Here is a 13,665-nt window from a genome sequence, read left to right as displayed (position 1 = left end):
ATAGCTTCAGGGAGCCAGCAGGGCTCTGCCAGAAAGAGGTATGTCATTACATTTAATGCAGGTTTTTCCTGGGTGGATTTACCTCTTGAGCTACCCAGCCTGGTAGCTCCAAGCCAAATGCACCCCACTAGGTCCCTGGGAGTCATGAGCACCTACCAAAGACCAGAAGCCGAATCTCTTCTCAATAGAGGCAAGGGAGTCTAGGAATACAACATCAACCCAGGCCAATAGAAAAAATACCAGAAAGGTAGCTCACCCTCAAATCAATGAGCACCTGCATGGAGACACATTCACAATCGTCACAAAGTTTGTACACGGTTGTTATTAAGTCTCCACCACAGAACTCGACAGTCACTTTCAAAGGATCCCTGGTCAAACCAGCAATCAAGAGGCATGGTCAGAGACCGGTCCGCAGGGACGTTGATCCTCGGAATTAACAACAGGTAGTCAATAGGTAGACCAGATGGCAGCCCCAGAAACCTATGGCTCTAGCCAGCCAGCCACCTCAGCCATGCACGTGGTGCGGCTTCAGCTGTAGCTCCTCATGCCCCCTAGTGCCCTTCCTAGTTTCAATTTCAGCTAGATGTTGGCTAACATTTTGGAGACTGTCATGTGGTGGTCTCTGTATTTGTTGCAATTGTTTGCTTCACATTTTTTTTTTTATCTACCCAGGCTTTTGTGTAAGGCTTGAGTCTTGTTCTTCACGAGTACATGCGACTAGAGTTGCGATCCTAAATGTCATTAGCCCTGTCCTGTTACGGTTTCCTTTCCCGGTAGGTTAGGGTGTCTGCTTCTTGAAGCTGCCTTCTCTTGAGGAACCTCGCCTAGTTAGTACACATCTTCGGCTTCTCTGTAGGAGCCATTGGACTAGGGTTTTTGTTTGTTTTGGCTCATAATTCAGATTCTCATATCAACTCATAGTCTGTTCGCAACTCATGCCTTCCCTCACCACATTTTCCTAAGCGGTGTTGATACCTGGTTACCCGGTGTAAGTCTTAGGCTTAAAGGTTTAGGCCTAAACCTTTAAGTCTAAACCTGTTGGTTTAGGTCTAGCATGTTTCTCCAGTGAATGGCTGGGGTGCAGCCTCTTCAGAGTTGTCTCAGGCATTTGCACTTCTGGTTTTTCTCCTGGGGCCTCTTTGTATAGTTCAGATACACTTACACATCCAGATTTCCTCTTAAAATCTGTTGTGCGCTGTGACATCTCATAAGTATTGGTACTGGCATGCTCTGTACCTTTTCTACTGTCCTTTTCCATGTGAAGGAGGCTCAGTAGGTATTTACCTAAGTGTAGTCACAGGATGATAGTTATGCACATAGTGTCCCGTCTTCCCAGCACTCTTTGTCATATAACACTGAAACTACTGAGAGTTTTGGACTACCTTCTCACTTGTTCCAACCATCTACCACTCTGTTTGCAAAAGTGAATTTTCTAATACCTTTCTGGCAGCTTTGTTTAGTCTCTATAGCTTAAATCTATATCCTCTTGTTGACCAGACCACACACTAGAAGTTGAAGGGACGACGACGTTTCGGTCCGTCCTGGACCATTCTCAAGTCGATTGTGAGAATGGTCCAGGACGGACCGAAACGTCGTCGTCCCTTCAACTTCTAGTGTGTGGTCTGGTCAGCATACTTCAGCCACGTTATTGTGACTCATTGCCTGCATATCCTCTTGTTCTTGAAGTTCCAGGTTTCAAGAATTCTTCTTTATCAATTTTGTCAATTCCCATTGCCATTTTGTGCGCAGTGATCATATCACCTCTTTATCTTTTATCTACTAGCTTTGGTATATTTAATACCTCTAACCTTTCCCTATAACTCTTATCTTCCAGTTCTGGGAGCCACTTAGTAGCATGTCTTTTCAACTTTTCCAGTTTGTTGATGTGCTTCTTAAGATATGGGCACCATACAACCACTACATATTCCAACTTTGGTCTCACAAAGGTCATGAGCAATTTCTTTAGTATTTCACCATCCATGTATTTAAAAGCAATTCTGAAATTGGAAAACGTAGCAAAGGCTTCTCTCACAGTATTCTTTATGTGGTCCTCAGGTGACAGTTTTCTATCTGGAACCACCCCTAGATCTCCTTATCAAAATTCTTTAAAACTTTTTTGTATAATTTGTAGGTTGTTTGTGGCCTATTTTCTCTTATTCCACATTTCATAACGTGGCATTTATTCACATTTAATTCCATTAGCCAGTCAGCGGCAGGACTGGCTAATGGCTGGGGCAGCACCCCCTATTGGTGGCCATTTTCACTAGGAGATTTGAGCTAGTTTTTAGTGAATCATTTAAGTTTAAATTGTTTTTAGAGTTGTTTGGCTGTTTCAGCGCTTTCTTGCAGTTGTTTGCATCGCTTTGCTTACTTTCTGGATGCTTTCTCAGTGTGGGTGATGATAACAGTCCCCAGGGCTAGATCTAACCTTTTTTGGGCCCTATGACTATGACAGGACGCCTATGGTTGATGCTACTCGGCAACGAGGAAGCCATTTCACCAAGATAGCTTCAGGGAGCCACCGGAGACTCTTCCAGAAATAATTTTGTTTGCCTTCATTAGCAATTAAGGTTGTAATTTGGTTATCAGTGGTAAGAAGTTTTGTTATTTTCTCTATCATTAAAATTAGATAAAGCTTGCTGCACGTCATTTTTTTTTAATATTTTGAATTTACAAATTTTGAATTTAACATACAGTAATTGTGTAAGTTATCCATCTAAATTTCTTACTTCAGTGTAAGTGAAATTTAAAATTTCAATTTCAGATTCATAATGAATTTTTTTATTATTAAATCGTCCATTACACAAAAATATGTACAATAAAATGTATTTTCTAATACAATACAGTATATGGTATTAAATATTTCAGTTATACTCTTAAGTATATGGTTAACAGGCTAGAAAAACTTGTCCGTTTTAATACAGGTGCGACAGATCCGACTCACCGCCTCTCATTCCACTTAGCAGATGTTCAACTTACAATGGCAGGTGGATCCGGAGGGATGGGCTCCACCTCTCCTTACACACAACCTTCCAGACAGCGATGTTACTGTCCCACTTGTGGACGCATGCTCAGTCAGAGAAGGTAACTTGGAGTGCACAACAGCAAGTGTTGAACACACTTATCAATGAAGATTTTTTTTTTAAATATAAATATAATAGAACACGAGAACACGAAACAATGGGTATAAATTGGATAAGTTTAGATTTAGGAAAGACTTGGGTAAATACTGGTTCAGTAACAGGGTTGTTGATTTGTGGAACCAATTACCGCGTAACGTGCTGGAGGTGGGGTCCCTCGATTGTTTCAAGCACAGGTTGGACAAGTATATGATTGGGATTGGGTGTTATAAATAGGAGCTGCCTCGTATGGGCCAATAGGCCTTCTGCAGTTGCCTTTGTTCTTATGTTCTTAGATGAAACTGCAGAAGTCCTATTGGCCTATGCCCAGCAGTTTCTATTTATATGCAACCATACCCACAGATACAGATATTTGTCTTTCCTGCGCATGAAACAATCAAGCGACTCACGTCTGTGATGTTACTCAACTTTCTGTTCCATTAATCAAAAATCCTATTTCCTAACCAGTATTTACCCATGTCTACTGTGTCATGTCCTTTGTTATGTGGATATATTTGAACACACTATCAGTATCCTCCCTTGTTATGTAATTTCATTCATTTATATACAGTACAGTAATTTGATTATGTACCCCCTTACTCTTCATCTTTCTAGAGTATGTATATTGAGTTTTCTTAATCTCTCTTCAATAAGGTGTTTCCTAATACCCAAGATTAATTTTGTTCTTTGCACATATTTAATAGAATTTATGTCGATTCTGTAGTACAATGCCTAAATCTGAACTGCATAATCTAAATGGGGCCTTACAAGAGTAACATAAAACTGAAGAATTATATTACAGCTGTGTATGTCTTATTACCAACATGTTTAGATATAAAGCCCAATATTCTATATTTATCTTTTTCATCTTCAGATTCGGTACATTACATAACTAAGCTTTGAAATTCTGAAAAGGAAACCTACTCAGCAAGAGACACTGAAAAGCAATGGGAAATACACACAACTCAATAACAGAGGGGGGTAAGTGGGCCACTGACTAGACAAATGGGTACAGGGCCTTGAATCACATTTTGCCCGGGAGGTAGATGATACATGCTGGTGTCAGATGGCCCAGGGGGGCAAACACGAGAAGGCATCAGACACACACACACACACAAGGGGGAATAAAGCATCAACCAACATTATGATGGGACCTACCTAACCCAACTAACCCATAAAGATGGGACCCAACTTCCAGGGAGTACCTGGAAAAAATGTCAATGAAGGGTCAAAGGGCACCCAGGAAGCTCCAGACTGTACTTTCTTTACTTGAAGAGAGGAATAAGGGCTAAGACCTGGAATGTGTACTGTACCTGGAATAACACTATAAATCTCAAGAAAGGTAGAATTCAGCACTGCCACCTGACAAAGCACCCAACCCACCCAGGTTGATAGTAATTATTTCAAACCAAAGAAGGGATTCTGAAGGCTCCAGAGCAATCTCAGTGCCACCTGATCATGCCTCGAGAGGGATGCAATCCCTGCAACCTCAGTTCCAGAATCTACTGACACTGCTGATCTGTGAGACAAGAAAGCTTGGGTAACCAGGTATCATACTTTTGCAATCTTATGGCAGAAAATCACAAGTATACTGAAAATTGTTCTTAACATTGGCCTCAACAAAGAGAGGCAGCTCAGAACCTGTGCCGGCCAAAGCAGAGAACTGCAAGTACTGGTAATACAGTGCACAAACTTTAAATGTGCAGCAGCAGTATCAGCCACATGGTGCAAATATGTATCCAGCAGCACCAACATCCACGCTCTACACTGGTCACACACACACACGCACAGAATAATGTCAGTCGCATACTCTAGCCAAAGTCAGAACATCCTTCAAGAACTTGAATGAGGAGTCTTTTAGATCACTGATGACCAAATCACAACTCAGAAAATGAAGCGACGATATTTCAGTCCATTCTGGACCATTATCCACACGACTTGATAATGGTCGAGGACGGACCGAAACATCGTCGCTTCTCCATCTTCTGAGTTGCGGTTTGGTTATCATTTCTTCAGCCACGTTATTGTGACACATCATCATCTTTTAGATCACTGTATACCACCTATGTGAGATCAGTTTTAGAGCATGCCTCTACATCATGGACCCTCCTTCTAAAAAACATATTAGGAAGCTTGAAAAAGTGCAGAAGTTTGCAATGAGACTCATCCCAAAGCTGCAAAGAATGAGTTACAAAGAGACAGAAATAAACCTGATGAGGAAATAAACCTGATGATGGTAGAAAGTAGGAGGAAGAGAAAGGGCATGATACAGAGTAATAAAATACTTGGGAGGGAATGACAGGGTGGAAACAGAAGAAATGTTTACAATGAATACTAGTAGAACAAGGGGGCATGGATTGAAGCTTGAGACTCAGATGTGTCATAGAGATGTTAGAAAATTTTCTTTTAGCATAAGAGTAGTGAGTAAATGTAATGAGCTAAAGGAGCAGGTCGTACAGGCAAACTCCATTCATAACCTCAAAAGTGGGTATGACAGGGAAATAAGTCAGATGTCATTGCATTAGACAATCAGCAGCTAGAAAAGCGGGGTCTAAGCGCTAGAGCTTGATCCTGCAAGCACAAACAGGTGAGTACAAATAGATATAAGTACACAGCTCATCGCATATACAGTGGAACCTCGAATAACGAATTTAATCCGTTGCGGCGCCATGATCGTCATGTGAAACGGACGTCATACAAAAAGAATGTCCCCATGACAATAATGGAAATCAAATTAATCCGTTCTACCACCAAAAAACATCAATATGATATTCGATGTTTTAAATAATGGAGCAGCCTACCTTACATTCACTGAACAAACCTTTATGACATTTTTCTTTCTTCAAATTTGTTCAATTTTTTTTTCATTTTTTGTATAGCAAAAGGTTCGTTCGGTGTTTGTCAGGTAGGCTGCTCCATGTTTCTTATAAAAAAAAAATCAAAAAAAAAAAATCAAGAATTTTGAAAAACAGAACAAATGTCAAAAAGGTTCGTTCGGTGTTCGGCAGGTAGGCTGCTCCATGTTTCTTAAAACAAAAAAACAAAAAAGAAAAAGAAAAAAACTGTTGAAACAATTTGAAAAATGGACAAATGCCATAAAGGTTCGTTCAGTGTTTGTCGGGTAGGCTGCTCCATTATGACAATCTTTCTGCGTTTCAAATGTGTTCCATTTGTTTTGTATTTTTCATTTATTTCTCAATAATGGAGCAGCCTACCCAACAAATACTAAACAAACCTTTATGGCATTTGTCCATTTTTCAAATTGTTTCAACTGTTTTTTTTCTTTTTCTTTTTTTTTCTTTTCTTTTTTATTTTTTATTTTTTTGTCACGGCCCTTGTGGATTTATTTATATATACTGTTCATCCACTTTGAATGATCACTTTACTATCTTGTTCCACCTACATATATGTATGGATACTTTTAAGCCATCCTGGTATTAATTTTGTGACGATTTTCAATATTTCGACTAAAAGTACACCTTTTTAAGCTTGACTATTGTAATCTATTACCAGTATCTAAAATTCAAACCTCTTCCATCATTCTATTTTCATTCTGTGTATTTAGTGCAGAGTGGTGTGGGGTTGAAGTATGGTAGCACTTGTGGTATGTTACGCTTGAATAAGTAATTCCTTACTTCAGTGATGGGTTCATCAACCTCAACCTCCAGTTATTAATACTGTACAAGAGATATATTTTAGTAGATACTATACATTATTTCTCATCCCTAATTCAAATTTCTATATTTTGTATACAGTAATTAACTTATTAAATAATATAGCATTTAATTAAAGACTCAATAAGATGTAAATATTAGTATATGTGATTTAATGCTTGCAGGAACCTTAAACAACACCTGATCACCACACACAAGATGTCGCCTGATGAAGCCACTGTTATTGTTAAGCGGTACAATTTTGAGCTCCTTGTTGAAGAGCCCATAATTCAGCCACTTCCCCAGCCGCCCCTCCCACACTTGTCATTGCTGCCGTCCCCCCCATTATCCATGTCTGTACTGCCACATGTAAATCCAGTATCGTCGCCAGCTGTTTTAATACCACCAAAAAGCCCCCTTTCCTCGTAGCCTCCAGTTCTCCACACATATTATTGTAAATTAACTCAAATTCCTTAGTTCTCTATTTCATTGAAAGGTAATGAATTTTGTCAGATCCATTTAAAAACCTAGGTACAGTATAGCCAATTTAAATTTGTTTTGAGAGTTATATTATATATCAGTTTTACCCGCCAGCACTGAAAGGAAATAAAGCTGTGATGTTATTCACCATTTCAGCAGTCACATTGTGCATCAGTTTGCACCCACAAAACATTTCATTCCCTGTTTCTCTACCAATAACTTATACCCATTGAGCTCACAGTTTTCCCCACTTATGGATCACATTATTGGATTTAAAGTACAATATATTTATAAAGTGTTCATTAGTGCTAGTAATTTTGCTTTAATATATGTGAGCTACTTTGGTTTCTAACTTGTTCTCATGTACAAAAGTTATACTTATTGAGCAGTGCTACTATGTGTTGACCAGACCACACACTAGAAGTTGAAGGAACGACGACGTTTCGGTCCGTCCTGGACCTTTCTCAAGTCGATCTTGAGAATGGTCCAGGACGGACCGAAACGTCGTCGTCCCTTCAACTTCTAGTGTGTGGTCTGGTTAACATACTTCAGCCACGTTATTGTGACTCATCGCCTGCAGTGCTACTATGTATTTATAAAGTGATCATTTGAGTCAAAGTACAGTATATTTCTTACAAATATGCACAAAGTCTTTCAACATTTCAAGTGGAATAATGAAGGTAAATTTTTGTTTCTTGCTTTCTAAATGTTTTCTTGTAGAAGAAGCAAGGTTGTGTATTTGTGGTGCTTAATAACCAGTGATACAAATGTGCAGCACGTGTTATTGCTCCCAGTGAACCTGGCGAGTGTTGGCTCTCTTGCGCGTTCCGACGTCCTCACATCAGTGAGTGCGGCAAGTCTCTTATTGGCATTTTTAATATTTAATTTGTAACTTTCTGACTGAGATTTATGTAGCAGTTTGTCACTAGTAATAATAAGGTAATATATTTTAATATTTTGTAATAAAGAGCATACCTATCTGGGCGATGATTTTTCAAATAATGCTGCACTGTTTGAAAATACAGCCTAAAGTGTTCACCGCAAGTACAATTAGCTGGTACAATGGAAAATGTTGCAAACTCGCTCACTTTGCTTAGGTCAGCATTGTCAATTAAGTTTGTGCTGGCCATACCAAACTACACAAGTTATTAGTGAATTGCTTGTATTTCACCGAGTCATGCTTACTATTCCTGTCCTGGGTGGCTCATGTGTAAGGTAATAGGCCAAATACTAGCAGTTTGTCAAATTTGAATGTTTTCCATAGTGCCATGCACTTAATATTAAGGATTTTCTCCAGAATCTGGCTCTTGCATGTTCTTAATTGTTAAAAATTATATTTGTGATAATTTTGACTTATTTATTGTTTTTATGAGACATGTAGATGTTGTCAATGGTAATCTTTTTAGATACTGTGTTTATTGAATATGAAGATACAAATTTATTTATGCTAATATTATTTACTTATTTTTTAGGCACTTTTCATTACTGTATTAATTTTGTATCAAATTACCAAAATTCAGCTTACGTACCTTTGATAAAGGCACAAGTAATGTGGTTTGAAATTATGTAACTTGTAATGTTATATACTTATAGACATCTTGGCGTAATATGGACATCTCGGAGTAATGTTCGAGGTGTTTTGAAGGCATTGTTACTTCATACACTCAAGAGTAATTTTTTTATTGGTAGCCGCCCATTCTGTAAGATGTGGTTAGTGCAGTCCGCTCACAGCCAAATGGTCCCAGGTAAAACAAGATATTTGGGTATGTTTCCTTACATCTAATGCCTTTGTTAACATAGTAAATAGGTACCTGGGAGTGTGGCAACTGATGTGTGGTTGCTGTCTGGGGAATGTCAATCATTGGCCTAGGGGAGACCTCAATAACCGTAACAGGTTTCATGCCCCCGACATTTGGAGAAACCATTTCCATTAGTGATGTATCCAGGTGAGGATCATTTGTTGGTCAAGTGTGTAGGAGATTTTTGCACCTTATATTATACGTATAAGAAGTTAAATTGAAACGATTCTTCGCGGCAGGGGATCGTATTCCAGGGACCTGCCCGAAACGCTACGCGTACTAGTGGCTCTACAAGAATGTAACAACTCTTGTATATATCTCAAAAAAAAAAAAGAATCAGTCAATCATTGTACTATGATGAACCTAAGGTTGCAGGAGTTGCACATTTGTAAACAAACATTTTCACGCCAACTTCTCCATTTTATTAATGTATGGGGACCAGTATTCAGGTAAGGAATGAAAGGTTATTCTACTAGAGTAATCAATGCAGCTAAAGTATAATCGATAATTAGAACATTTCAGAAAGGGGTCCCCTCAGAAGTTCCGCAATTTATACCACTGAGGCCGTCAAGCTTCAGAGAATCCCACTAGGCTTCTGACACCCAGCCAAGCCTGCCATTTGCCAGGATTAGACTCTGGCTCTCTGTAGTAGGCAAGGGGACCTCTGGTATCAGAGATGAACCCAAAACAAAGAACCCCCAGCCTGATAGTGTAAGTAGATCAAAACAAGCAACTACATAAAGGAAATTAGTAACCCTGAAGGGAAAACAAGGAAAACAGTCATTGTCTACAGAGTAAGCACCCCAGCCATAATATGCCTGACTGCCACCAGATGGCAACCCAAGTTGCCCAAGCTTCTGCTCCCCCCCCCTCCACCCCCCTCCGAGCCAAATACCTTATTCATTAACCTGATGCAGCCAAGGTCACACCTCTCTCCTGGGCCCCTCATTCAGCTGTGAATTCAGATAAGTGATGTTGGCTATTCTTGAAACATTTCATTCTGCTTGGGGTCATTGCTTTATATTTTTGTGTGCCCTTTCCTGCTTCATGTTTGTGTTTTGTGCCACCTTCTTTCCCTTGTGTTCCATTTGCTGGTGGTCAGCTTACATCTCCCTTAAGTTTTCTTCTCTATGAGTCGACTCCTCTCCAGTCTTCTTCCATTCAGGGTAGCGCGTGGGGTTTTCTCCTCAGTGTGCGAGGTGTATTGGTGTAGAGATAGTAGACAGCCATGTGCGTGTGTGGCTCCCGTGCTTGAAATTGAAATTGAAATTGAAATAAGTTTATTGAGGTAAAATACACACAAAGGGATGAGGTAGCTCAAGCTATTCTCACCCCGTTCAGTACATCGTGTTAATACATACACAGACACACATCACAAACAATAAACATATTACCAAACATTCTGAGAGATAAACATCTACATTTCCTCCTTTACACCCGTGCTTGACTTTGCCCCCACATGTGGGTTTGGACCCTGCACATTAACCAAGGGTAGGTTTGAACGATGTAAGTGATTGATCTTGCCCATAGCTGTACATATACCTTCTCTTGCCGAGTGGTTAAGATCTGAAAGTCGGTGTTTGTTCATTCGAAAAGCTTTCTGTGTGTTTTGCCATCACGCCATGGGTCCCAAGAAAGTCAGTGGTAAGGTTCAACATATGAAAACCCATGTAAGGATGACCAAAGAGCAAACACAAGAGATCATTCGTAAATATGAAGATGATATGCGGGTTGTTGAACTAGCTAGGCAATACAACAACTCTCGGTCAATGATACTTGCTAAGAAAAAGGACATTATGAGTGCTAAAGTGGCAAAAGGCACATCAATAATCACGAAACATAGAACACAAACACTTGAGGATGTTGAACAGTTATTATTAATTTGGATACACAGCAAGGAGTTAGCGGATGATAGAGTTTCAGAGGCCATCATTTGTGAAAAAGCAAGGAAATTGCATGAAGACCTTTTAAAGAAAGCTCCTGGAACGAGTGATGCAAATGCGAAAGAGTTTAAGGCGAGTGAGCTGGTGGAGGAACACAGCGAAGAACTAACCACCAAAGAACTTCACAAGGAGCAGCAACAAGAGACAGCTGAGGAAATTTCATCAGGGGAGGAGACAGTACAGAATGTCCCTTCCTCATTAATTAAGAAAATGTGTGCAGCATGGGAAGAATTGCAAACTTTTGCTGAAATGACTCGCCCAAATCACGGTGCAGTAGGCCGTTGTCTTAACCTTTTTAATGACACTGTGATGCCTCACTACAGACAAAAATTAAAATGTATGGAAAAACAAAAATCTCTGGAAAGGTTTTTAGTGAGACAAACAAGCAGTGAATCACAACCAGGTCCTAGTGGTATGGAGGCAAAACGTAGGAGAGAGTGTACCCCAGAGAAGTCCTCACTGCCTGATGTTATGATGGAAGGGGTCTCCCCTTCCAAACAGTAACACCTCTCCTCCTCCTCCCCCCTCCTCACCATCTTTCATACGCATCAATAGTCCTCCATAATATGACAAATATGTTATATGATATATATGAAACATGACGTTATATGACAAAGAGTGCTGGGAAGACGGGACACCACGAGCGTAGCTCTCATCCTGTAACTACACTTAGGTAATTACTTAGGTAATTATAAAGGTAAAATAAACATATGTACTGTATTGTAATTAGAGAAAAAAATTGTATTCAGTATAAAATGTATTTTTAAGTTAATGTTTTTGGGGGTGTGGAACGGATTAATCCAATTCCCTTTATTTCTTATGGGAAAAATCACTTCGACTCACGATATTTTGACTTACGATACGTCTCTGGGAACGGATTACCTTCATAAATCGAGGGCCCACTGTACTTACACACTACTTGTGTTATGTCAGTCGATGCCTTATTTTTGTCAACCTAATCATTCATGCTCCTTGTCCTATGGCCCATCTCTCCCAGATCATCTGGAAAGTTGCTTAACTTAGTCATCTGGTGGTTTATCTATAATCTCAGATGAGCAGAAATGTTCTTTGTCAACTTTCTTTGCAAACATTTCCACAATGAATGTCTGGTAGGGCTTCTTGTAGTCCATCTGGGCTTTGGCCTCTTGCTACTTGGTGGGTGTTCTTTAGCTTCGTGTCCTTGTGTGGCACTGGACCATTTGGTGGAAGGCTGATTTTCTTTTACCCCCCCTGCCTGACGGCTGTGTGGACAGCACTCGGGATTCATAGTCCTAAGGTTCCGGGTTCACTCCCCAGTGGAGGCGGAAACAAATGGGCAGAGTTTCTTTCACCCTGATGCGCCTGTTCACCTGTCAGTGAAAATAGGTACCTGGGAGTTAGACAGCTGCTACGGGCTGCTTCCTGGGGATGTGTAACAAAAAGGGAGGCCTGGTCGAGGACCGGGCAAAGGGATGCCAAGTCCCAAAATTATCTCAAGATAACCTCAAGATAGATGCCCACCTCTTTTGATATGCAGGCGATGAGTCACAATAACGTGGCTGAAGTATGTTGACCAGACCACACACTAGAAATTGAAGGGACGACGACGTTTCGGTCCGTCCTGGACCATTCTCAAGTCGATTGTGAGAATCGACTTGAGAATGGTCCAGGACAGACCGAAACGTCGTCGTCCCTTCAATTTCTTTTGATATATTGTGCCATCGGTAAGTTTAGTCTTTACAGTATTTCTGCTTTATTAATCTTTTGCTTCTTTTTCAGAAAAGCCAGTTTCCTCTGCCAAGATTCTATTTTGAGCTAACTTCGAGAGCTACTGAATTAAGCACCGAATGCAATAAAATTCTCTTTTTCAATAGGCTACTCAGTAGCTTCCTGTTCATGCCCTGTTCCCTTCTTTCTCATAAGATTTGGGGGACTGGGTTCTGTTCGGGCAGCTTATGAATGAGATGGTCGGCTGGTGGAGACCCTGGGTGACCTGGGTTGCCATCTCGTGGCAGTCTGGCTCATTACAGCTGGGGTGGTTACCCTGTGTCATTGGCTTTGTTTGCCTCAGGATTACTAATTTTCTTTTAAGCACTGTGCTGCGCCAACTGAGAAATCTCGTTCTGAGAGTTGTACTATTTGTTTTTAATTTGGCTATATTTTAATGTTTTTGCACTATGAAGTTTTTGCCAAAAACAGGTGTGCAGTGCAGGGATTAAGCACTTTCTTGTTTCAATGCACTTGTACTTTAATCTCTGATCCCCCAAGTTCCCTTCACCTCGTATCGAAAGCCAGATTCTGGTCCTGGCTCATGGTAAGCTCAGGGTGCATATCAGAAAAGAACATTTCATTACATTCAACTGTTTGGTTTATAATTATAAGGTCATATCTTAAGAGCTATTCATTGTCTAAGCAAGGCCACATTATTCCAGTTCTGTTGCATACTCTGATTTTGGTGCTGCACTTCGGAACATTATATGCTCCAGTTTGTGATAATTGTATACGTAGGTTTCCATTAGGTAGTTAAATGTACAAGAAACATTCATAGATAATATCTTAAAGTATACGAAGCATGTTTATCATTTTTCCTTTGATGTTAATCCAATTCTTTCGAATGATCTTAAAACACTGAAAATGAAGCTGAACAGTTAGTTTAATTTCTTTTCTTTATAGGTTGCCATTATGCTGAACA

At 40.0% G+C, this 13,665-nt stretch overlaps 1 protein-coding gene across 7 annotated transcripts in view; it reads left to right on the top strand.

The window, feature by feature from the left end:
• LOC123772912 (protein tramtrack, beta isoform) overlaps window positions 1–13,543 on the top strand; it is a 171,887-nt gene extending 158,344 nt beyond the window's left edge. For all 7 annotated transcript variants that reach the window (XM_069323287.1, XM_069323290.1, XM_069323292.1 and 4 more), the window contains 2 exons: window positions 2,925–3,084; window positions 6,958–13,543. In XM_069323287.1, coding sequence (XP_069179388.1) covers window positions 2,925–3,084; window positions 6,958–7,201 — 404 coding nt within the window. In that variant the 3' untranslated portion in view covers window positions 7,202–13,543. The remainder of the gene's footprint in view (window positions 1–2,924; window positions 3,085–6,957) is intronic.
• Window positions 13,544–13,665: the final 122 nt, after the last annotated feature.

This window comes from Procambarus clarkii, chromosome 12 (genome assembly GCF_040958095.1).
Source record: "Procambarus clarkii isolate CNS0578487 chromosome 12, FALCON_Pclarkii_2.0, whole genome shotgun sequence".
Classification (NCBI taxonomy): Eukaryota; Metazoa; Arthropoda; class Malacostraca; order Decapoda; family Cambaridae; genus Procambarus; species Procambarus clarkii.
The sequence above is the reverse complement of the archived record's forward strand: the minus strand, read 5'-3'. Positions and strand labels throughout refer to the sequence as shown.